At 42.7% G+C, this 26,238-nt stretch overlaps 1 protein-coding gene across 5 annotated transcripts in view; it reads left to right on the forward strand.

The window, feature by feature from the left end:
* The window catches only part of LOC132405626 (organic cation/carnitine transporter 2-like), a 76,778-nt gene extending 51,493 nt beyond the window's left edge, over positions 1-25,285 (forward strand). The window contains exons 7-10 of one of the 5 annotated variants that reach the window (XR_009515933.1): positions 5,019-5,233; positions 5,994-8,190; positions 9,001-10,743; positions 17,305-17,443. Coding sequence is in view for 3 of the 5 variants with exons in the window: in XM_059990584.1 (XP_059846567.1) it covers positions 5,019-5,233; positions 17,305-17,487; positions 20,723-20,858; positions 22,729-22,819 (625 nt within the window). In the remaining 2 variants the exon portion in view is untranslated. Of the gene's footprint in view, positions 1-5,018; positions 5,234-5,993; positions 8,191-9,000; positions 10,744-17,304; positions 17,488-20,722; positions 20,863-22,728 lie in introns of those variants that run through there. The other 4 variants (XM_059990585.1, XM_059990584.1, XR_009515934.1 and 1 more) reach the window with 4 other exon arrangements.
* Positions 25,286-26,238: the final 953 nt, after the last annotated feature.

Below are 26,238 nucleotides of genomic sequence, written 5' to 3' on the forward strand. Positions count from 1 at the left end.
TAACAAGTACCCCTGTGGCTGTCCCCCTTAACAGTAGGTACTTCTGTTCGAGTACTGTTGGGGGGATGACCTACCTGGGGGAAGCAACAGCGGCCATGCAGGGCCTGGCCCTGTGGCTCAGAAGGGTAGGGAAAGAAAGAGGATGACAGCAGTGATAGCGGACTCTATAGTTTGTGGGTCAGACAGGCAATTCTGTGGACACAGGAAAGAAACACAGATGGTAGTTTGTCTCCCAGGTGCCAGGGTCCAGGATATTTCTGATTGTGTCCTCAATATCCTCAAGTGGTAAGGTGTACAGCCAGAGGTTGTGGCACATATTGGTACCAATGACATAGATAGGAAAATGGAGGAGGTCCTGAAAACAGACTACAGGGAGTTAGGAAGGAATTTGAGAAGCAGGACCTCAAAGGTAGTAATCTCGGGATTAATGCATGTGCCATACTACAGTGAGTACAGGCATTGAGTGAGGTGGAGGATAAATGCGTGGCTGAGAGATTTGAGCAGGGGGGCAAGGATTCAGATTTCTAATCATTGGGACCTGTACAAAAAGGACAGGTTGCACTTGAATCTGAGGGGGACCAATATCCTGGCAGGGCAGTTTGCTAAGGAGTTTAAACTAGAATCACTGGGGGTTGTGAAGCAACCTGAAGAGACGGAGGACGAGGTGGTTGGCTTGCAAATTCAGAAAGCTTGTAGACAGAGTGAGAGGGAGGATAGGCAGGTGAGAGAGAAGGGATACACTCAGCGTGATGGTTTGAGAGGTATCTATTTTAATGCAAGGAGTTTCGTGAACAAAGCGGATGAGCTAAGAGTGTGGATCAGTACTTGAAGCAATGATGTTGTGGCCATTACAGAGACTTGGATGGCTCAGGAACAGGGATGGTTAATTCGAGTACCAAGCTTTAGATGTTTCAGAAAGGACAGGGAGGGAGGCAAAATAGGTGGGGGCATGGCACTGTTGATCAGAGTCAGTGTCACGGCTGCAGAAAAGGAGGAAGTCATGGAGGGATTGTCTACTGAATCTCTGTTAGGAACAGCAAGGGGTCAATAACTCTACTGGGTGTCTACCACCCAATTATAACAGGGATATTGAGGAGCAGATAGGGAGACAGATTCTAAAAAGGTGTGATAATAGCAGAGTTGTCAACAAGAGTTGATAACAAACCGGAAATTGTAACTAGACGGGAGAATAGTTTAGCTCATGGTGGAGTAGTGGAGCAGACTCGATGGGCCGAATGGCCTACTTCTGCTCCTTTGTCTTGTGATCTTATGATCTTGTCATGGTGGGAAATTTTCATTTCCCCAATAATGATTTGCATCTCCCTAGAGCAAGGGGTTTAGAAGGGCAAAGTTTGTGAGGAGTGTTCAAGGAGGTTTCCTGTCAAGAAGGTTTCCTGACACAATATGTAGATAAGCCTACAAGAAGAGAGGCTGTACTTGATCTGGTATTGGGAAATGAACCTGATCAGCTGCCAGGTCTGTCAGTGGGAGAGAATTTTGGAGATAGTGATCACAATATTATCTCTACCATAGCATTGGAGAGGGATAGGAACAGACAATTTAGGAAAGCTTTTAATTGGAGTAAGGAAAAATATGAAGCTATCAGGCAGGAACTTAGAAGCATAAATTGGGAACAGATGTTCTCAGGGAAATGTACAGCAGAAATGTGGCAGATGTCCAGCATATAGGCACGTTCTTTGCATCATCAACAGGGATAGGAGAGGTTCCGGAGGATTGGAGGGTTGCAGATGTTCTTCCCTTATTCAAGAAAGGGAATAGGGATAGCCCAGGAAATTATAGACCAGTGAGCCTTACTTCAGTGGTTGGTAATTTGATGGAGAAGGTCCTGAGAGGCAGGATTTATGAATATTTGGAGAGACATAATATGGTCAGGAATAATCAGCATGGCTTTGTCAAAGGCACATCGTGCCTTACTAGCCTGATTGAATTTTTTGAGGATGTGACTAAACACATTGATGAAGGTAGAGCAGTAGATGTAGTGTATATGGATTTCAGCAAGGTATTTGATAAGGTACACCATACAATGCTTATTGAAAAAGAAAGGAGGCATGGGATCCAAAGGGACCTTGCTTTGTGGATCCAGAATTGGCTTGCCCAGAGAAGGCAAAGATTGGTTGTAGACAGGTGATATTCTCCATGGAGGTTGGTGAGAAGTGGTGTGCCCAAGGGATCTGTTCTGGGACCTCTACTCTTTGTGATTCTTTTTAAATGACCTGGATGAGGAAGTAGAGGGATCGCTTAGAAAACTTGCTTATGACACAAAGGTCGGTGGAGTTGTTGATAATGTGGCGGGCTGTCAGAGGTTACAGCAGGACATCGACAGGATGCAAAACTGGGCTGAGAAGTGACAGATAGAGTTCAACCCAGGTAAGTGTGAGGTAGTTCATTTTGGTAGGTCAAATATGATGGCAGAATATGGTATTACTGGTAAGACTCTCGGCAGTGTGGAGAATCAGAGGGATATTGAGGTCCATGTCCATAGGACATTCAAAGGTGCTGTGCAGATTGACTGTGTGGTTAAGAAGGCATGTAATGCATTGGCCTTCATCAACTGTGGTATTGAGTTTAAGAGACAAAAGGTAATGTTACAGCTGTATAGAACCCTGGTCAGATCCCACTTGGAGTACTGTGCTCAGTTCTGGTCACCTCACTACAGGAAGGACGTGGAAACTATAGAAAGGGTGCCGAGGAGATCTAAAGGATGTTGTCTGGATTGGGAAGCATGCCTTATGAGAATAGGTTGAGTGAACTTGGCCTTTTCTCCTTGGAGGATGAGAGGTGACCTGATAGAGGTGTATCAGATGATTAGGGGCACTGATCATGTGGATAGTCAGAGGCTTTTTTCCCAGGGCTGAAATGGCTAACATGAGAGGGCACAGTTATAAGGTGCTTGGAATTAGATACAGAGGAGAATTTTTTACACAGAGAGTGGTGAGTGCGCAGAATGGGCTGCCAGCGACTGTAGTGGAGGCAGATACAATAGGGTCTTTTAAGAGGCTCTGGATAGGTACATGGAGCTTAGAAAAATAGAGGGCTATGGGTAACCCTAGATAATTTTTAAGGTAAGAACATGTTCGGCACAGCATTGTGGTCCGAAGGGCCTGTATGAGGGGTGATTGATAAGTTTGTGGTCTAAGGTAGAAGGAGTCAATTTTAGAAAACCTAGCACATCTATTTTTCAACATTGTCCCTTCCTACATTTACACACTTAGTCCAGCGGTCATGGAGCATACGGATCCCTTCTTTGTAGAAGTCGGCGTCTTGGACCTCCAGAAGTGATAATGAGCCTAACATGAGTGGTCGGAAAGCTATTAGAGTGGATTATGGGATACAGGATCTATCTATGTTTTGAAATACTTTGTTTTGATAAGTCATCATGACATTGTGTGTGGTTAATTTTGTCTCACAAAACTATTATTTGAAGAGATGACTAAGAGGATTGTTGAGGGGCAGAGCAGTAGATGTTCCCTATGTGGACTATAGCATGGCTTTTAATAAGATCCCACATGATAGCGTAGTTTGGAAAGTGGAATCAAATGGGATTCAGGATGACATAGCCAATTAGATTCAAAATGGCTTGGTGGCAGGAAGCAGAGGGTTGTAGTAGAGGAATGTTTTCCAGATTAGAGACCTGTGACCTGCGGTTTGCTATACTGATATAGCATGTCCAGGGTCTCCTTATACTGAAGCTCTCCAGTCCTGAAAAAATCCTTTTGAATCTTTTCTGCGCCTTTTCTAGCTTAATCACTTTCTTTCAATAGCATGGTGACAAGAACTTCACAGGATATTCCAAGTGCAGCCTTACAAATATCTTATATGATTGTACCATGACATTCCAAATCTTGTACTCAATATCTCAGTAATGAAGGTAGGCACACTATAAACCTTCTCCAAATCTTGTCAAAGGTTTCAAAGCTCCACCCTAAGTGCACGGGGATTGCATCTAGGTTCACTGTTGTTTGTTATATTTATTAATGATTTTGATGATAATGTGTGCTGAGTAGGTTTGTAGATAACATTAAATTTGGTTGTTTGGTGTGTAGTGAAACAGGTTGTCAATGCTACAGTAGGATCTGTATCAAGTGGGACAGCGAGAAAAGGAACAGAAGATGGAATTTAACTAAGATTCGTGTAAAATGAAACATTTTGGGAAGTTAAACCCAGGCACCACATATGCAGCAAATAGCATAACTTTGAGGAGTGCTGTAGATCAGAAAATCTGAGGAGTATAAATACATAGCTCCATAACAATAATAATATGGGTAGACTTAGGGTGGAGCTCTGAAACCTTTGACAAGATTCAGAGAAGGTTTATAGTGTGCCTACCTGCATTACTGAGATATTGAGTACAAGATTTGGAATGTCATGTTACAATCATATAAGATATTTGTAAGGCTGCACTTGGAATATCCTGTGAAGTTCTTGTCACCATGCTATTGAAAGAAAGTGATTAAGCTAGAAAAGGTGCAGAAAAGATTCAAAAGGATTTTTTCAGGACTGGAGAGCCAGTATAAGGAGACCCTGGACACGCTATATCAGTATAGGAAACTGAGCAGTACTCTTATTGACATTTATAAACTCACTAGAGGCTTAGATAAGGTAATTGGAAACATTCTTTTTCTAAGGATTCTAAATCTGAGGGCACAGGTACAAAGTGAAAGGGGAAAGATTTCGAGGGAATATAAGGGACAAGATCTTCGCACAGAGGATGATGGGTTTTTGAAACCTGCTACCAGAAGAAGTGGTGGTGTGTGTACAATTACATTGTTTAAAAGACATTTTGACAGGCCCATGGAAAGGAAAGGTATGGGCTCGATTTGCTCACATGGTACTAGCTCAGGAGGGCACCTTAACTGGTATGGGTAAGTGGGGCCAATGAATCTTTCTCCATGTATGTAACACTATGACTGTGTCTGTTACTCTAATATGATAATAATGGCCTGATGACAGAAGCTATTTAACGATCCTTTACAATCAGTTTTATCATTTTGTTGCAGGATGATTTTAACAGTCGGGTACTTTGGCCTGTCCTTGAGCACTCCCAATCTTCATGGTGATAACTATTTGAACTGCTTCTTCTCGGCTGCCATTGAAGTTCCTGCCTACACAGCAGCCTGGTTTTTCCTTCAGAAGTTTCCACGCAGGGTCATCCTTTCAATCACAGCTCTTTTTGGTGGAGCTGTTCTTATACTCACCCAGTTTACACCTTCAGGTATAATACTTTCAGAGAGATACTAAAATAATAATCATAATTTTATTAATGTTTTACTGAACTAAATAGTTTTTCTCAATCTGAAGGGGTTTTAATATTCAACTTATTATTTCCTAAGTATCATAATCTCAGCAATATTTGTTATATTGTGAATATGAGGTGCTAGGATGAGAACACTGAGGGGAAAATGGTGGGCTGAGACATTTCCAGGAACTGATGGTGAGAGCATTAATACCTTCACTATGATTTTCCAAAGTTCTTTTGATTCCTATTGGTTAAGAAAATGGTGCTTGCTAGACAGATCCTGTGTCTCAGAATTGCCTCCAGTAACTTTTTCACCATTCGTTATCACAGTTCCCGAAAGCACCTGAGAAGTGAGAGAAGGAAATGAGTGGTGAATTTAAACAAGGTATTCTGTCATCCCAAAGGGCTTATTTCTTTATATTTTCCTGAGATGTAAACACAACATTAAAGTGCCTGTACTTCTGTAAGGGGTCATTTCCTCAGTGGTCATATTCCAAGAAAATTAATCTATTGAGTAAACACTGTGTACAAAATCACTGAAATATGTTTTTAAACTTTGAATATAATTTTTAACTACTGATATGTTCAATTTCTATTCATATCTGAAGCTTATTCAAGGCTTTCTGCAAGAAATAGTCTAGATAATAGGTGCTTCCTAAGTCATACAATTATTTGCAAACACTGTTCGAACAGCATGGAAATACTAACTGTTTCTTAAAATCTGTTCACTCTACAGATCTTTTCTGAAGACTTTTCTCTTTTAAAACGTAAGCAATTTTTTCAGACTTGCGTTTGCAAAAAGATACTGTCAGCTACAGTAAATTGCAAGATTAATAGAATTCTGTATTGAGCACTTTATAAACAATCAATGTTTGATTAGTTGAAACAGAGAACAATTAGCCATGGTTGGCAGTGGATGCAAAGTCAATGAGTATATTTAAAGACAACATTGTTAGGTTCTTGATTGAACAGGGTGTCAAAGATTACTGAGAGAAGACTGTTGTTGACATGGATAATGAATCAGCTATAATGGTTTGGTGGAGCCGACTCAGTGGTTTAATTCTGAACCTACAGTATGTCTTATATTTTTATGGATAAATGAGGAAGGGATTAGAAATTATTGCAAGCAAACCCTGATTTTTTAAAAAGAAACTATAAAGGGACATGGTTAAACAAAACTTATGCTTGCACTAAAAGATTAGAAATGGCAGAGTTTCACAACTGTGACTTCTATAAGAATATTTTTTTAAAAAAACAGAAATGTCCCTTATTTGTTCTGGCCTGAGAAATTAATTGTACATTCCTCTGAAATTAATCTACACTTCTGACATGTGTCACTAACTGAATTAGTGTTCTAGAAACTTAGAAACTGATCCAGACCAACTGTAAACAAAATCAGTCATTTTAATTTAAACACTTTGACACAAAGTAGTTTTTAACAAATTAGAGCAGCATTTTAAAAGCTCAGTTGATTGATGACAGGACACTGTTCTTCAGCAGTGTCATAGAATGGAGGTTTTAAGGCCCACTTTCGCTTTTTATTTTTCACTGTTTTGAGAAGTCACAAGACAAACAAAACATGTTAGTCTCTTCAGTAAAAAATACTGTGGTGAACTACATATACCTGTCTGGACATGCCCCCTGCTGACTGCTCCTGTGGCTCCTCCCACAGACCCCTGTATAAAGGCGATTGAGGCCTGAGCCCGGATGTAGTATGGTGGTCACTCACTGCTTGTTCCTTCTTCCAGTCAATAAAAGGTGATATCTCACCTTTACATCTCAGAGTGAGTTATTGATGGTGCATCAATTTTATTGACTGGAAATTTTAAAACATGGAAACCGTTTTATGTCCGGAAAGATTGGATTTGGACCCCCAAGACCCTGAAACAGCTCTTGCTTTTGAACTCTGGCTTGCATGCTTCCAATCATACTTGGAGGAGGTTCGTGCAACCGAACCCACTGTTAATGCACAGAATTCTCCTCTCAAGAGTCACCCAAAAGTTTATTCATTTATCAGAGACCTGCCGACCTACGAAGGGGCACTGGACACCCTCAAAAGACAGTACTTGCGGCCGGTGAACACCGTCTACACAAGACATCATTTAGCTACGCGCCGACAGCAGCCTGCAGAGTCGTGCGCCCAGTTTCTCCGAGCCCTACAGACACTCATCTGAACCTGTGACTGCAAAACGCTCACGGCGGAACAGCATGCGGAGCTGCTAGTACAAGACGCCTTTGTGTCAGGAATTCGGTCAGTGTATGTGCACCAGCGGTTACTGGAAAACGCCGATCTTACCTTACACTCGGCGATAAAGACGGCCAACACGCTGGAGGCTGCTCTGCACAACGCTGATGCTGTCCAGCCGTGCGATTCCCCACTGGTTCCGTTGACACCTCAGACCCCATCACTGCTGGTTCCCGCAAGCAAATTCGCCAACGCCGCTGCCAGTTGTGATTCCACGAACTCCCCGAACCCAACCACGGTGGTGGCCAGGCAAAAGCCTGAGCTGTGTTATGTCTGTGGACTCGATAAGCACCCCCGAAAACGCTGCCCGGCCTGAGAAGTGACTTGCTCCAGCTGCGGGAAAAAGGGCCATTTCGCCAAGATCTGTAAATCTAAACCGTGAGCGGGGTCAAGCAGCGCTGCATGTGAGACGTGGGGGCCGCCATCTTGCATGCACGGTTGTGGGCGGCCATCTTTGTCGGCGTCAACATGCCCCGCCCCCGACCCACCGATGCTTACCGGGTACCAAGACGGCAGATCAACTCTGCCCACCGTAACCCTCGACCAAAGCGCCCCACACCAGCTCGCAAGGTTAATGATGGACATCCTGGTGGAGGGGCACAGGACTAGCTGCCTGTTTGACATGGGCAGCACTGAGAGATTTATTGACCCGGACACAGTGCAACGCTGTGGACTCGTGACACGGCCGGTAAGTCAGAGAGTCACCTTGGCTTCTGGGTCGCATTCCACAGACATCCGGGTGGGTTGTGTAGCGACATTGGTGGTGCAGGGCACAGAATATCAGAACTTTGTGCTACTTGTCATCCCTCAACTGTGCGCACCTGTGCTATTGGGGATGGACTTCCAGAGCCACCTCGAAAGTGTGACTATGGCATATGACGGGCCCCTCCCACCACTCACTGTCAGGAATCCTCAGTTTGGTGGTACTCCGCCATATACCCCGTTACTGCACACACACACACACGCACACACACACACACACACACACACACCAAACCACACATCCCGCCCAGCACCATGCCGACAGCTGCACCACTTGCAGCCTCTCCACCCTCAAGATCCTTCCCCCATCGCTGTTCACCAACCTGACCCCCCCCCCCCACTGTAAACCCGTGGCAACTAAAAGCAGGAGGTACAGCGTGGATGACAGGGCCTTCATTCAGTCAGAGATGCAGCAGCTGCTCGGGGAGGGGATCATTGAGCCAAGCACGAGTCCTTGGAGGGCCCAGGTGGTTGCTGTTCAGACTGGGCAGAAAGATAGGATGGTCGTGGACTATAGTCAAACCATCAATAGATTCAATAGATACCCCGCATCGCGGATATGGTCAACCAGATAGCTCAGTACAAGGTGTACTCGACAATAGATCTGAAATCCGCTTATCACCAGCTCCCCATCCGCCCAGAAGACCGCCCCTACTCTGCCTTCGAGGCGGGCAGCAGGCTCTATCACTTCCTGCGCGTCCCATTCGGTGTCACAAATGGTGTCTCTGTCTTCCAGAGGGAAATAGACCAGATGGTGGACCAGTGCCAACTGAAGGCCACATTTCCTTATCTGGATAACATCACCATCTGTGGTTGCGGCTGGTCGGATCAGGACGCCAACCTCCAACGATTTTTCCAAGTGGCCGAAGCTCTGAACCTTACTTATAACAGGGACAAGTGTGTGTTTGGAACCACCCGACTCGCTATCCTTGGGTATGTCGTGGAAAACGGGGTCATTGGCCCTGATCCCGACTGTATGCGCCCCCTGTTAGAACTCCCTCTTTCCACCACCCTCAAAGCCCTCAGACGGTGCCTAGGCTTCTTTTCCTATTACGCCCAATGGGTCCCCCATTACACAGACAAGGCACGCCCCCTGGTCAAGTCTACCACATTTCCCCTCTCTGCTGAGGCCCGTGCGGCCTTCAGCTGCATTAAAGGGGACATTGCCAAAGCAACGATGCATGCGGTGCACGAGACCATTCCCTTCCAAGTAGAGTGTGACGCTTCCAATTTCGCACTGGCTGCTACCGTCAAGCAGGAAGGCAGGCCAGTAGCATTCTTTTCTCGCACCCTCCAAGGCACTGAAATTCGGCACTCCGTGCTGGAGAAAGAAGCCCAGGCCATAGTGGAGGCTGTTAGGCACTGGAGGCACTATCTCGCCGGCAAAAGGTTCACCTTGCTGACTGACCAGCGCTCGGTTGCATTTATGTTCAGCAACCAACAGTGGGGCAAAATCAAAAATGATAACATTTTGCAGTGGAGAATAGAACTCTCCACCTACAACTATGATATCCTGTACCGGCCTGGAAGGCTCAATGAGCCCCCGATGCCCTATCCCGGGGAGCGTGTGTCAGCGCACAGCTCGACCAGCTATACGCCCTTCATCCACATCTTTGCCATCCGGGGGTCTCCCGATTTTACCATTTCATGAAAGCCCGGAACCTGCTGTACTCCCTGGAGGACATCAGGACAATGACCAGGGACTGCCAAATCTGCGCTGAGTGCAAACCGCACTTCTACCGTCCTGACACGGCGCAACTTGTTAAGGCCACCCACCCTTTTGAGCGACTGAGTGTTGACTTTAAGGGCCCCCTTCCCTCCACCGACCGCAATGTCTATTTTCTCAACATTATCGACGAGTACTCACGGTTCCCCTTTGCCATTCCCTGCCCCGACACCACTACCACGTCCGTCATAAAAGCCCTGCGCCAGCTCTTCACTCTGTTGAGATATCCCTTATATCCACAGTGATAGAGGGTCCTCCTTAATGAGTGACAAGCTGCGCCAGTACCTGCTGGCTAGGGGCATTGCTACTAGTAGGACCACGAGCTATAATCCCTGGGGAAATGGACAAGTGGAGAGGGAGAATGCCACAGTGTGGAAGGCCACACCTTTAGCCCTTAAGTCAAAAGGGTTGCCAGTCTCTTGACGGCAGGAGGTCCTCCCCAAGGCATTCCACTCTATCCGCTCCCTGTTATGTACGTCCACCAATGCCACCCCTCACAAGCGCCTATTCTCTTTTCCCAGGAAGTCTGTCAGTGGGACCACCCTACCAGTTTGGCTGCCGTCCCCAGGGCCAGTGCTGCTCCGGAAACATGTGAGGAGTAATAAATACTCCCCCCTGGTCAAGAGGGTTCACCTTCTATATGCAAACCCTCAGTATGCCTACGTGGTCTTACCTGATGGGCGGGAGGACACGGTCTCCGTCTGCGACCTGGCGTCCGCAGGAGCAGCAGACCACTACCCTGAACACTCTCTGGTAACTATGAACCCTGAACCCAAGGTGACACCGCGCACACCAGGCCCTACACAGACTCCTCATGACACTCATATACCGGGCGTTTCGTATGCATAGTGTTACGAAATCCCGTAACTGGATCACTTACCAGCAAAGATAGAGAGGTCCATTGAAGTCTGATGGTACTATTTTCTTAAAAGTCTTTATTCATGAAGGGGCACAAAAATAAGATTAATACAAACATTCAGCCAATATACGTCGTCACTACTCAATCTAAAAGCACGGGTCTAATAATGACCATCAATAAGAAACAGCTCCATCGTTTGTCTAGGGGATAATATATTGTCTGATGGAAATATAAAAGTCACTCAGTTCCAGCAGGCTTCAGCCTTTTGGGGGGGGACCGCTGGGTTTTCACTTGTTGGAAAGAGAGAGAGATTGGTGAGAAAAGAAACTTGCCCGGGTCTTTTATGAAGCGAATCCATTGAGTCAGGAGAGCGGGCTTCCCCGTTGTTAGCTAAAAGCTGGTTTCCGTGGTTCCAGTCACCGATTCCAGCAACGGAATCGAACGCACGTGACTTCCTTCAAATGGCTTCCCGCTACTACGGGATCGTTAGCGTTTCTTCTGGTGCGTCTAAAGGGGGTGTTCCCCCAGACCCTCCTTTATACTTCCTCACGGGGTCTCAGATGTCAATCAGGTTGGGATGATGCAATCTCTCTCTCAACCAGCCCACTTTGCCCAAGGGCTTGCACGCAGCATAGTCCCCAATCCACAAATGTGGTCTCCAGGAGACAATGGCCAGGTCTCTCTCATTTCCGGGTCCTCTGAGCCAACCCAATAATGCTTTGGCAATTCTCACAAAGGAGGGGGCTCCCCCACCCCTTCGGCCCCTCAGAGCTGTGGTGCATTCATAACAGTATATACCAGGTGCCTCGCACATGCGTGAGGGATCACTGACGCCTAGTGGGCTGACACCTCCAGTTAGGCCGGAACCAGCACAAACTCCATCTCCGGTGCAAGCACCACTGGCATCTGTGCAATCACCACCACCGGCACCTGTGCAATCACATCCGGTGCTACGTAGATCACAGCGACAGATTCGACCACCTGATAGACTTAACCTTTAAGAAACTTCGGCACATGGGGACTCTTTTTAAAACAAAGGGGGGGGGGGGTGAATGTGGTGAACTACATATACCTGTCTGGACACGCCCCCTGCTGACTGCTCCTGTGGCTCCTCCCACAGACCCCGGTATAAAGGCGATTGAGGCCTGAGCCCGGCCTCTCAGTCTCCAGGATGTAGTATGGTGGTGACTCACTGCTTGTTCCTTCTTCCAGTCAATAAAAGCCGATATCTCGCCTTCACGTCTCAGAGAGAGTTATTGATGGTGCATCAAATACTTTAATCTTTAATTCAAAAATTTCCCCCATGATCAACTGTACAAAGTTAAATGTCCAATTTCCCTTGCAATTTAAATACTTTGATCCCTTATAATGGTATAGAAACTTAAAGGGTAATATATGCTTGGCTCTTCAGCAACCTGCAATTCTTAAAATATCAATAAAAAATCTACTGATCACTGCTGCTAAGAACAGTTGAACTCAGCTGAAACTGACTGAACTGAGGTAAATTTTTAATCTGGTTAGGAAGATAGCTAATTTACAAGAAACAAGGAGTAAATTAAATGGACAATTAAATATCCTAAATGATCAATTGTGACCCATTACCCGGGGATCAGTGATGGGGACTTGGCTATTCTGGTATCCATTAACAATTTAGTTTTGCATCAGGAAAGCATGCATGCATGTTTCCTGATGAGATACCACTGCTAGTGTGGTTTAAAACAAAATAATTTACAGATTATATGAATGAGTTAAAATGTAGCAAATATTTATCCGGACTTAGCTTTGCTGAGTCTGCTCTGGACGTCATTTTTGGTCCCACAGTCCTGCCGAATGACGCTGTCTAGGTAGATGAATCTGGAGAAATCAACGCCATATGCCTTGATTAGAGGAAGAGACTCTACATTGTGGGTCTTGGTCTCAGTCTTTAGCTGGCTGACTGAGTCCGACATATCCAGCAAAGGTACACAGGTGCTGAGTTTTCTCTTGCAAGTGCTGGTTTGTGTGTGATACTAATGTAAGGTCATCCACGAAGTTAAGGCCTTCTAAAGCATCTCTGCTTATCTTTCATTGTTTGCCTCATAACCCAGTCAATCTCTGGCATCAATATCACCAACATCACACAGCCTTGCTTGACTCCTGTCTTGCTTTCAAAACTCATTTGCAGACCCCTACTGTGCAGGCGAAATTAGCATAGAAGCTCTGGATAAGCTGGACAGTTTTGGAAGGGATCTCGTATGATTTGAGAATTTGCCAGATGCTGTCCCAGTGGATGCTATCAAAAGCCTTTTTGAAGCCCATGGAATTCACCAACAGTTGTCTCTGCCACTCTGTGATGCTATGCAGTATGAAGATCTGGTCAACACAGGCTCTGTTTCTCCTGAAGCCAACTTGTTCTTTCCCATTGCACACATCGAAGGCATCTGTAATCCATTGGACAATGACTCTTGCTGGGCACTGACAAAAGTGTGATGCCACACCAGCGTTGCAATCACTTAGTGCTCCTTTCTTGGGGATCCTAACAACAACTTCCTTTGTTCAGCATTCAACCTGTCAAATCCTGGAGTTTTGCTGTTCTTTGATGGTTTAATCGCAGCAACAATCTTTCTTGTATGGACCTGTCGAAGTCCTCTGCTGCCTCTTATATGTCAGGTTCTTCATTTGATGGTGGTTTATTCAGTAATTCTCTGAAGTATTCTGTCCATCGTGCTTCTTGTTTTTTCACAGATGTCAAAAGGAGACAATTCTTACCTCTCACAGGACCACTAGATCTGGCCTGGAACTTCCCTCTAAATCTTGTATATATTTCCCTGATCACCTCAATTGGCTGCTGCTTCAGCCTGTGCAAGGTCTTCCACATAGACTCTCTTACCCTTTCTTCCAAATCTCCTCACTTTCTTGTTAGCTTTAGTGAATGCTAATTGAAGTTGCACCTTAATTTGTGTTGACTTTGCATGAAACATTTTCTTCTTAATTTTCTATCTTTATTCTAAGGCTGACCATGTTTCCTTCTGTATCCATTTCTTCTTTTCAGCTCTGTATCCTAGACACACCTCCCTACTCTCATTGAAGACTGAGGCAATCCATTTCCACATTTTGTCAATCTTATCTACTGACATATCCTTGTCAAGGTCTTGCAGGGCCTGGAATCTGTTCTTAAACTAAATGGTGAAGGGAGATTTTTCACCGGTATCCTTGAGCTTTCAACATCTTTGTGCATGTGGTCCTGGTGCTTCTCAACTTGAGTTTCATCACTGCAACAACAATGAGGTGATCACTTCCTGTATACAATATGCTGCTCATTTCACTATTACATCCTGCCAGGATTGTCCTCACATACCATTGATTATTAAATGGTCAACCTGATTCTTCTCACTTCCACTGAGTGATCACCATGTCAGTTGTGAAATTTCATGGTGTGAAACGAGAATCCTTCCTATGACCAGACTGGTCATGGCACAAAACTCTGCCATTCTTTCACCATTGTTCCACATCCATGCATGCCCATGACCCTAGTGTAGTGTGAGTTGTTATTTCCCACTTTGGCATTTCAATTTCCCATGACTATGATTAAGTCATGGCATAGTGTTAATCCTACCTCCACTTGCAGTTGTTCATAGTAGACATCCTTTTCTTCAATGTTATTGTTGTTAGTTGGAACATATTACTGGATCACAGTCATGATCACTTGCTTCCCTCTCAGCCTGACTCTCATCAGCCTACTGTTGTTTGGTTTCCACTCTCAAAGCCTTTCTTCAAAATGACAACTACACCATCATTTTCCTGACCATTTCCCTTCCTGAGTATAAACCTGTTTCACTGGTTGCTGCCTTTAGTCTGCCAGACCTTGCCCTTCTGCTTTCACTGACACCCAGTATATGCCGGTTGTAACAATGCATTTCTGCGGTTATTTATACTAGCTTGCCAATGCTGTACATGGTCATGCATTACAAAAACCAAGTTTGCGGTTGGTCTTGGTAGCGTTCAGAGCATCTATCATCTTGCCAATAGCTTCTTTTCAGTTTTCATTACTGTCAGTCATGCAAATCCCAGGTGGAGACGCCGGAATACCCTTGCACACAGATATAGGATTCTTCATTGCTGTTTCTGTTACATTTTCTTTTTGACTGGTCAGTGTTGCTAGCCCTGAACAGAATCTCCAAACTGGAGGACCAGTGGACTACTCTCCACCCTTTGATCTGTTCAGCAAGTGTGATCCTAGCAAGATTCAAAGCACAAAGCCCTGACTCCAGCCAACATAGCTCTCTGGATCATTGAGGCACACAAGCCTCCAAACCCTATGACAAGGTTCTGGTCCTCTTGGAAGTACAGATGAATCTTACTTTAATTAATACCATGGAACTAACACCCAAAGGATACGGTTACCTTATGTTGTGAACTAAATCTATCCAACACCTCACTTCTTCCAATTCTCCCAAACCGACTTTGTCACCCAATGCTGTTAGCACATACCTGTGTGTCAATTCAACATTGCCTGCGACATAAGGACAACATACGCATTGTGGCCACTTTATTAGTTACATTTATCAGGACTATCAAATCAGTCAATCGTGGCAGCAACTCAGTGGATATAAAGCCATGCAGACATGGTCAAGCGGTTCAGTTGTTGTTCAGAACAAACATCAGAAGGAGGAAGAAGTGTTATCTAAGTGATTGACCATGGAGTAGTTGCTGGTGATAGGCAGGGTGGTTTGAAGCTGATGAACTCCTGGGATTTTCACTCACAACAGTCTCTAGAGTTTACTTGTGTGAAAACCAACAAAAAAAAAAAATCCATGAATGGCAGTTCTGTGGACAAAAATGCCTTGTTAATGAGAAAGTTCTGGGGATTGACCAGATTAGTTCAAGCTGACAGGACAGTGACAATAACTCAAAAAAAAAACATGCAGTACAACAGTGCTGTGCAGAGAAGCATCTCTGAGTGCAGAACACATTGAACCTTGAAGTGGATGGGCTATCATAGGAGAAGACCATGAAGATACACTCAGTGGCCACTTTATTAAGTACAGGAGAATTATTTCTACCTGTCAACTCAGTGTAACATCAACATTAGAGATCTTCTTTTATGAATGGATGTTTTGATTGTATATCTGTCCATTTGAAAAACATACGGCAAATAATGGAAGAATTTTTTTTTTCTGGCCATTAATTTGAATGAATGAGGAACACACACCATTACATCCTGATTTTTGGCACAGACAGACAGACAGACATACTTTATTGATCCCAAGGGAGATTGGGTTTTGTGGCAGATGACCACAATCTTGTTAGCTTTAAAATTGTTATGGAAAAAGACAGAACAGGTCCATAAGTTGAAAGTGCTGAAATGGAGCAGGGTCAACTTACAGGGCACTAGACAGGATCTACCTGAAATCAACTCGAAGATTCTATTTAAAGGAACAGTCAGCAAGTGGGAGGTTCTTATCAAGAGTCCAGGGACAGTACGCTCCTGTCATGGTGAAATGTGGACATACCCAGAACAGAGAACCACAGATGATGAGAGATATTGAAGTTCTGGTAAGGAAAAAGAAGGAAGCGTACATTGTAATTACTTTAATGATATTAACTTTCATCTTCAGTGTGAGGTGATGCACATTGGACAGTCAAACTAAGCTAGTATTTATACAGTGAATGGTAGTTTCTGACGATTGCTGTGGAACAGAGCAACCTGTGAGGAGTACAAATTCATAGTTCGTGCAAGTAAACAGTGTGGCGAAGGAGGCATTTAGCATGCTGACCTTCATTAATCAGGGTAATGAGTTTAAGAGTGGGACATTATGCTGCAGTTATAAAGTAATTTGTGGTGTGGCCCCATTTGGAGAATTGTGTGCAATTTTGGTCATCCTGTTATTGGGAAAAAAGCTCAAACTGGAGAGAGTGCAGAAGTGATTTACAGGGATGCTGCCTAGATTATAAGGATACAGCCTGGGTTATAAGGAGAGGTTGGCTACACTAGATCTTTATTCCTTTGACAGCAGGAGAATGAGCAATGACCTCATAAAAGTTTATAAAATCATGAGAGGTGTGGATAAGGTTGATGGTCTGTCTTTTCCCCAGGGCTGGAGAGCCCAAAACACAGATGGAAAAGGGGAGAAATTTAAAAGAAGTGTGAAAAGTAACTTATTTGCGCAGAAAGCAGTGAGTACCTGGAATGAGCTGCCGAGGTAATGATCAAGACAAGTATAGGTGCAACACTTAAACGGTATTTTGGATAGGTACATGGAGGGGAGGCCTTAGAGGGGTTTGGGCTGAATGCTGTCGACTGGGACTGGTTGGCATGCACCAGTTGGGTTGAAGGGCTTGTTTCTGTGTTGCATTACTCTATAAATAGGTCAAAGGGATGTTTGCAGAAAATCGTTCTGTGTGACAAGCACATGGCAGAAGGTACGAACAGGAGTTTAGGAACAAACCTGCCTGATTGTTTCTGATTTATTTAGATATTTCAGGACTTGCCACGGCACTGGTGATGAGTGGAAAACTTGCAACTACATGTGGCTTCTCCATGATTTATGTCTACACAGCTGAGCTGTACCCAACAGCAGTAAGAAATATGGGTGTTGGAGTCTGTTCAATGGCCAGCAGGATAGGCAGCATTGTCTCACCTTACATTTTTTATCTTGGTAAGAAAATTGTTTGACATTATCTACTGCATATAGATTTAAAGAAAGAATATTCTATGCTGCCTCAGCACCCAGAGACCATTCCAAATCTAAACACTTTGTGCACACAGTGTGTAAGTGGAGATAAACAATGATATAAATATGCAGAATTAACCATTCTTTCCATCATATACAGTTATGTGTCCCATATTTTGAGTTTGATGGTGTTTTCTGATATCATTAACAGAGTGAATATTTGTTGAAGCAAGAGTAAGCATTTTATCATAGGCAAGGACAGATAATCCTCTCAGAATTGGGGTCTGGATCCTGATTTTCTTTATATACAGTGGTGACATGCCTCTTTTTCACTGAAGATTGTCTGGATTTCTACAACTCCAGTTATCTTAGAAGGAGCTGACAACAGCTGGATCCATCTGCACAGCTCCGAAGGAGCAGGGGTGTTTTTGTTTTAACCAGCCCCAATCGTCATAACTCCAAACACCCCTAATCCATTGGCTTCATTTTGTACATATCTTCAAAGATGAATTACTCCCTTTTGATTTTGTTAACAGAAAATAGATGAAAACAAAATTCCAATGAAAGTTCTGAAAAGGTCTAAAATGGTTATTGTTAGTAAAGAATATCTTCCAGCAACATTAGAAGTACCAAAATTTTTGCAAAAACTCAGTATTTTAAGGCTGTAACAAACAGATAACCAAATAAATTATTAAATGTTAAGTGGATTTTGAGAAATTACTATGCAAAGTGTCTTGCTGAGGTGTTTGCAGAAAAGCAAGGATTCAGATATAAACAGGGAAAGTGGATTAGTTAGCAGACAGAGAGCTTTTTCTGAAATAATGGAGTGAAATTGAGATTCATTAGGTCTTAAAACCCAATAAAGAATAGGTTTCTCTGGGAGCGGATGCAATAAGAGTTCACTGGTTTGAAAGCTCTTTATTATGATGTACTATCAACTAGTATGTAAATATATTCCCTTAATTTTAAAAACTGAAAAACAATTTCCCTAGCTGAAGATTGCTAGAATTAAGGATCATAGTCTCAGACATGCGATCAACTAAGTTGGACTGAGAAGAGTTTTCTTCACTTAGAAGATCTTGAATGTTTGGTGTCTTCCTTTTTAGTAGGCCATGGCTGCTCAGCCGATGAGTATATTCAAAGTTGAAGTCAATTGAATTGTTGGTGTTAAGACAATGAAAGGACATGAAAGAGGAAATGACAATGTCAAGCACTACTTAACAGTAGGCCACCCTCAGAAGGCATGCCACTGTTTTTTTTTAATGTTCATTTCTGTTTTTCATTGTGGAAATATAGGCAAGGAGAAACAATTTCTGCTGTTAAGGCTATTGCTACTCTGCACAGATGACATCAGTAGACAGTGACTAAAGTCATTGTAGCATATTGGCCACTGTGTAATAACACACATAATATCTGAAATCTTGGTACTGTGTTATGCTATGTCCCATCCATGCCATCTTCTGAGGATTAGATGCTCTAACTCCCTAGAGTATGAATAGCTGGTGCGGCACCCAATATTAAGGACTCCTCCCCCATAGGCTCACGTCCCCATGGACTTTGTCACGGGTCTTCGTCCTTCCAAGGGGAAGACCATTACCATGGTAACTGAGGATCATTTTTCAAAGGCCTACAAGTTCATCACCTTGGACAGGCTTCCATCTTTGGATGGAGACAGCTAAGACTGTCCTGCAGCAGGCCTCCAGGATCCATGGTTTTCCTGTGGACATTATGTTGGATCGCGGTCCACAATTTGCATCATGCTTCTAGAGGACATTTTGCAAACTGCTTGGGACAACAGCGAGTCTTTCCTCAGGGTTTCACTCACAGTCCTACGACCAGGCAGAGAGAATGAACCAAGTAATGGAATGTACCATAAGATGCCTGCCCTCTAAAATACCGCACGAGTGGTGAGACCATTTGATGTGGGCAGAGGTTGCCCAAACCACTTCACAGCATTCGGCGCATGGGATGTCTCCTTTCAAATGCCAATCTGGGTATTCTCTGCCACTCTTCCCTGTGCAGGAGGCAGAGGTTGTGGTTCCTGCAGCCAAAGAGCTCAGCCAGCGTTGCAAGGAGAGATGAACTAGGGCCAGGGAGATTTTGTTAGCTTCTGTCTGGAAAGCTGAGATAAAAGCTAACCACAAGAGAAGGCAAGGACCAGTTTTACAGCCTGGGCAACTGGTCTGGTTGTTGACTCAGGGTTTGCCTCTCCAAATGGAGTCCAGGAGATGGGTGCCCAAGTTCATTGGACCCTTCAGGGTTCTCAGGGAAGTAAAGCTTACACCTTGCAGATTCTGAAAACCCTCAAGATCAATCCCACTTTCCACACTTCCAAGTTAAAGCCTATGAACACCAGCTGTTAGCCCCAATACCATCAGCCCTGCCACCACCCAGGTTTGTTGATGGGGGACAGGTTTTCACCTGGAGAGGAATTTTGGAATTGTGCACTTTTTGAGGTGTTTGGCAATATCTTGTGGATTGGGAAGGATTCAGACCAGAGGAGAGGTGCTGGATGTCTGAAAGAGACATTTTGAATCAGGCTCTCATCCATGACTACAATCATCATCTGTCAGAGCAACTAGGGCTGTCAGGAGTCAGCCATAGGGGAAGAGGTCCTGTTGTGACATGCACCCATCCACACCAGGTTTAGACACTCTAACTCCCCAGAGTATGGATAGTTGGCACGGCCCCTTAAAGATTCAGGATTGTCCCGCTAATTGGCAATCATGTTTTGGGCGCCAAGCATTAAGCATTTAAAGGGCACCTGAACTAAGGTTCAGTGGTCAATTATAAGCCTAGTCGTGATTTCATCTAGTGTTTTTTTTTTTGTGCTCAGATTCCCAATCCAGTTTCATAATGTGTCTCAATCCTAGCCTCCGATACTCCAGCATTTGGGTCCAAGCCATCTTCATCAAGGACTCTCGTTACAGTCCTGTATACTTCCTGTAAGGCCTTCTGCACTGTATGGCAAAATGACAGTCTGTGGGTTTGAGGCAGTTAGTCAATTCCAAATGAATTTTCCAGTTGTTCACTGGAAACAAACAGCCCTTTTTTTCTGGAATATATTGCCTAACATAAAGGGTTAAGAGCTAACTTGAAGATTAAAGTGCCTGCATTAAGAGTGTTTATTGACAACATGAGGTGAGGTAGGCTGAGTCCATTGTTCTGTTCGGATGCACAAATGTTCATATTATTAAAAAATATCTCTGTATTTTCACAGGTGTACATGATGAGTTTTTGCCTTTTACTCTAATGGGAATTTCTACAGCATTATCAGGGCTTCTTGTTTTGTTGCTGCCTGAAACATTCAAAGCCCCTCTCCCAGACACCTTTGAACAAATGAAAAATGTAAAGGGGTAAGTTGTAATAATAGTTTCTCTCAGTTCTGAGCACCAAACAACAGTTTAGAGCACATTAGTATAATAATTTCAATGTTCCAAATGTTACACAGTGACTCTAACAAGAAATTAAGAAACCATCTATCTTTATCTTTAAAGTTAAAATAACAAGAGTTGAGTTAGACCATAAGGCATAGGAGTAAATTTGACTATTTTGCCTGTCAAATCTGCTCTGCCATTCCATCGTGGCTGTTTTATCATCCCTCTCAACTCTACTCTCCTACCTTCTTCCTGGAACCTTTGACACCCTAACTAATCAAAAATCTATCAACCTCCCCTTTGAATAAACTCAAATGACATGGCCTCCACAGCTGTCTGTGGCAGTGAAGTCCATGGATATACTTAGGAAATACACTGACTATCCAGAGAAATTCCTCTTCACCTCTTTTCTAGTTGGACATCAGTTCTGTGGCTGTGCTCTCTAGATTCACCCACAGGCCCAGAGCCATCAAACACTCCCCATACATTAATCCTTTCATTACTGTAATCATTCTTTTGAACTTCTTCTGAATCCTCCCTGATGCTAACACATCTGACTGCCAACACTGACTGCATCAGGCAGTCCAACAGGACAATGTGAAGGTTATCTGGGAGTTGAATAAGAAGCTGCCACATTACCAGTGCCCATGTTCATTATGTTTGCAAGCTGCTATTCCGCCTTTCAAAAAATTCATCACAAAATTGCAAACATTAGCCTCTCTCCTCCCTGAATGGCTTAGTTTCCTCATCCCATCCATGAATGCCTGCTGTTTCTTTGTAATTCTCATTATGATTTCCATAATCCTCAGCTGTCACAGAATGTGGAGCATTTTAAAACACCCAGCACTGCAATAATGACTGGTGTCCTTGTCCCTTTCCTCCTTACTAGAGCACAATTATTTTACTGTCTTGCCTTGAAAGCTCACTTCAGCTTCATTCTACAATTGGACTCCTCCTTGACATGATACTTTAAAATTAACCTTCAGCAACAGGTTCTCACACACTCTGTGGAATTCCATGAGCATATAGACTTGGTGCTTTTCCCTTACAGCTGCAGCATGAATCTCAGTGGTGTCATCCTGATCTAACAGACTGATGACATCCTGTTAAGTGAGGAGGGTGGGAAATGGAATGCCAGCCAGGGATAACGGTCAGAGCAGAGTGAAGGAAAAATGCGAGGGAAGAAGCTAGGGGTCTCATAGAAAAACCAGGACTCTATGATACCCATTTCATTTTTAATTTATTATTTTCTTTATTGCTTTCTTTGGCTTGGGAACTATTTATGGCCAAAGCCATGGCAAGTGTTGATGTGTGTTTTGATTGTTCATGATCATTCAAATTCCACACTCATGCTTTCCAGCGGGGGATCTTCCTCAAACTTGGCCATTGGCTCCATTCATTACAATGCACCATCTTCCTCCAGAATACATTATCCACTTTCACCCATCTTCCAGGGTGTTAATTCCAGCCTAATGCACTCCTGGAAGTCCCATCAAGTAAATACTGCCTCCAGTTGTCCCACTTAATCAAGCAAAGATTTCTTACATCTCCAGTATTTTAATAATAATGTGGTCACTGCTTGTGGTTCCTGCCTAATAAATTAAAACTGATGTTTCTATGAGCAACCATATGTGCAAAGTTTCCCCTTACCATCGTTGACATGTGGCATGCTTTGTTAATGGAGTTCTTTGTCATAGTATTGTGTTTCTTTGTTAACATATATTGCCTGCCTCAAGTCTTATAAAATAATGCCATTCTGAAATTATATACTATGTCATGGAATATGTTGGAAAGGATTCAGTTAACATTCATTCTTTATAACAATGCTTTCTTTTTGATTTGATTGTAGATTCAAATGTGGATGTATGAGTAAAGGTCACATCAAGTTTTATAAGAAACGAAAACCTGAACATAATGGTCAAAACAATGAGGGAAATTAATCCAGCAACTGATCTGCAGTGGTACAGATGGATAATCACTTTCCCGGTTTACACTGTATTGCAATGACATACTGTATATTGAAGAAACCAGAATGTAGTGATACAACCAGAATACTCAGGAATCAGTGTAAAACACACAGACCAACAGAACATTGCACAATTTAGATTTCTAGAAGATCCTCAATTTTATAATAGTTTACATAATTTTGGAGAACATGCTTCATCAAGTTATTTTTGTTTTTTAAACAACTTATCATTGAAACATGCCAGCTGCTCAGATGCCTACCCTTTAGTGGCTGGCCACTTTTAATACTAGCTGCCAGACTGAGGGTGCCAGTGTATCCTGATGTAGCTCAACAGGATGAGATCACCCGGTATAAATCTGTCTCAATCACCAGCAAAAAAACTACTCCTGAAGTTGCTAGAAAAATTAAGGGGAAGTTACCATGGCTGAAACTCAGCAGATCATATCTTCAGTTTACTTAAAAAGTAGTCATGTTCTTATACTCCCAAAGCTGAAAACAAATGAGAGGGAGATACTTGACCACTTTACTGTAGGCCCCTTTGAAAATTGAAGCTTTTTTAAATAGAACAGTAACAACTACAAACTCCATTTGAGCAAATAACACTCACTTTAAATCCATTAAATGAAGTGAAATTAACCCATACAAATTACGTTCTCTAGTTTCTCTTCAAACAGAGTAATATTGCTGTGAGCTAGCAAGTGCAGTTGATACTGTTTGCTATTTCTCAAAGACATTGTTCCTGCTCCATTCCTCCATATGGAATCATAATTCCCATTATTGAAATAAAATGGAAATTTTATCATTTGTGGAGAAAAGTTACAAAACAAACAATTGTACATTAGGATATTTTTCTGCATAGTAGCAGAACAAGTGAGTATTCATCCATAAAATAACCCTGGTTGAAATAGCATTGGAAGACAATAACTTGACAATGAAGAAGTATTCTGCAAACAGAATAAATTGTAAACTAGCATTTAGGATGAATGACCATAAGTCAAACTCAAGAATAGAGTTTCCCAATATCAGGGTATAAAGAGACACAGGTAACTTAGGTTAGTTGGGCATAGAGACATTAGATTTCTAAAGCTTCATGTATTTGTTGGGAGCGGATGCAGGCAACAGTCAAAAAGTCATCTCAGCTTTGCTGGGAGCGTGCCATGAGGAGAAAGTAGAAGGTAGGTCGGTTGGGATTTGCTCAGGTGGCTTAGGGGAATAAAGCTGTGTAGATGGTGAGCAGGTCATCAGTTAGTTGATTGAGGGATTTGAACAGACAAGTGGTGATGGGCAAGTGATAGTATCAGAATGAAGAGGTTAAAACATTCATGGATAAGGGTTCACTGAGGTGATATGCCTGCAAGTGAAAATACAGGAAGAAATGTTTGAATCTATCCTCTAACAAAGATATATTTATTCTGGCAATCTTGCACAATTGATTGTAAGCTGTGAATGCAGAAGTTGATACTGGTTTAATGGCACTTTTTACTGAAAATTTTATTAGGCATTATGATTATTAAATCTACTTTTAGGAATTAGGTATGAATAATGTAACTGAAGTACTGGAATTTGGCTGCTCATATATATAGTAATAAGCTAAAGGATTTAAATATGTATTATGACATGTTCAAATCTGTTTTATCTGATATTTACGTTCTATATTCTTTTCCTTCACAAACTATGGGCCTCATTGATGAGGCTAGTATTTATTGACCACTCCTACTTCCTACTGAATTTGTCGTTAGATCATTCTGAGGTCACTTACTAGTCAATAACACTGGAAAAAAATACACTGTCTGGATAATACTGTTCTATTCTGCACATAATAGCTGCAACAATTAAAAGTGATTGTATTCATTATAATTATCATTGTATGTCAGAACTTAATAGAAATATATAGACCTAATTTGCAAATCAGCTAAGATGCATCTGAATGGAAATAAAGTCTGAGGGACTTAATTTATTGAAGTCCCAACAGAAAGTGATTTGGCTTATAAGAATAATTTAGATTTTGTTGCAGGTTATCATGTGAATTTTAATATAAATCCTGTGTATAGTAACAAAAATTATCTTCAATACCATTAAAACAATTTTCTTCTGACACCAATAAAAGTAGACACTGAACTGACTCATTATTTTCAATACTCTATCTATGTGGCTACTGCTCAGGTGTTAACTAGCTGGGAACTTGCCCCTTACAAGTACTAATCAAATAGTTTCTATACAATCTGATGTCTGCTAATTCAAATATAAAATCTGGGGAACTTTTCGATATGACAAGATTCAATTCCACGTAAAAGCTCAACACCAATTTATTGGGTTGAGACTGGGCCCCAATCAGTGATTCAGTTCAGTGTTTCTATTTTGGGCACAGAAAGCTTTATTTAAACACTAGAAAACTGACTCATGACTGATATTAACTAAATTTTTGACCAACAGTACCGAGTACAAAGTCTTAGTAATGTTCTTTTATGTTGCCAACTTTCCACTTGTCTCCATGCTGCATGAATGTAATCAGCCAAGACTGATGCACCTAGAAAGTTTTAGTACAGGTGTCCCCGCTTTACGAATGTTCGCTTTACGCCGCTTCGCTTTTACAAAAGACCTACATTAGTAACCAGTTTTCACATTACAAAGAGGATTTTCGCTTTTACGAAACTTTTTCTCATATAATGGTTCTTCGCTTTACGCCATTTCGGCTTGAGAAAGGTTTGATAGGAACGCTCTACCTTTGTGGGGGGGGGGGGACATCTGCACATGATTTTTCATTGCTTTCTTTTTGCTTGTGCTCTTGTTCACAATTTGCCATCATTTGTTAATTGATCTCGCTGTATGCATTCCAGCATTATGTCGACAATTGATGGCAGGTTAACTAGCTTACAGTTCTCCATATTTTCTCTCACCTCCTAAAGTGCGGTATTGCTCTACTCCAATCTGTTGGGAAGGTTCCAAAGGATTATTATCTCCTGTCTATGGAGTAGCCTAAGCCCAGACTGTTAGGGGTAAGCACTGTGTTTTGTGCTTATTGCAATGGAAGGAAAATCATTAATGAAGTGGTTGAAAATGGTTGCACTGAGGGTACTGAGGAACTACTATGGTGATATCCTGGAATTTAGATAGTAAAAGGAGATACTGGTAAAACTCAGCAGATCTGGCTGCTTCTGTTGCTGACTCACTCCCTACTGCATTGGAAATTCCTTGTTATTGATTCTGATTCTAGAGACACCACAACTGGTCTATTCACCTCTCTTTCTAAGAAGTGAAATTGGCCACGTTTGAAACCCTTGACCTTAGTTAAAGAACACAATGCATTGTTATTAGCTAATGACTAGATTGAACATGGGATTGTGGATCTCTTATGAAGGTGTGGCCTTAAGGCCCTCATTTTCAGAACTGATT

Source organism: Hypanus sabinus, chromosome 15, assembly GCF_030144855.1.
Source record: "Hypanus sabinus isolate sHypSab1 chromosome 15, sHypSab1.hap1, whole genome shotgun sequence".
In the NCBI taxonomy this organism is placed as follows: Eukaryota; Metazoa; Chordata; class Chondrichthyes; order Myliobatiformes; family Dasyatidae; genus Hypanus; species Hypanus sabinus.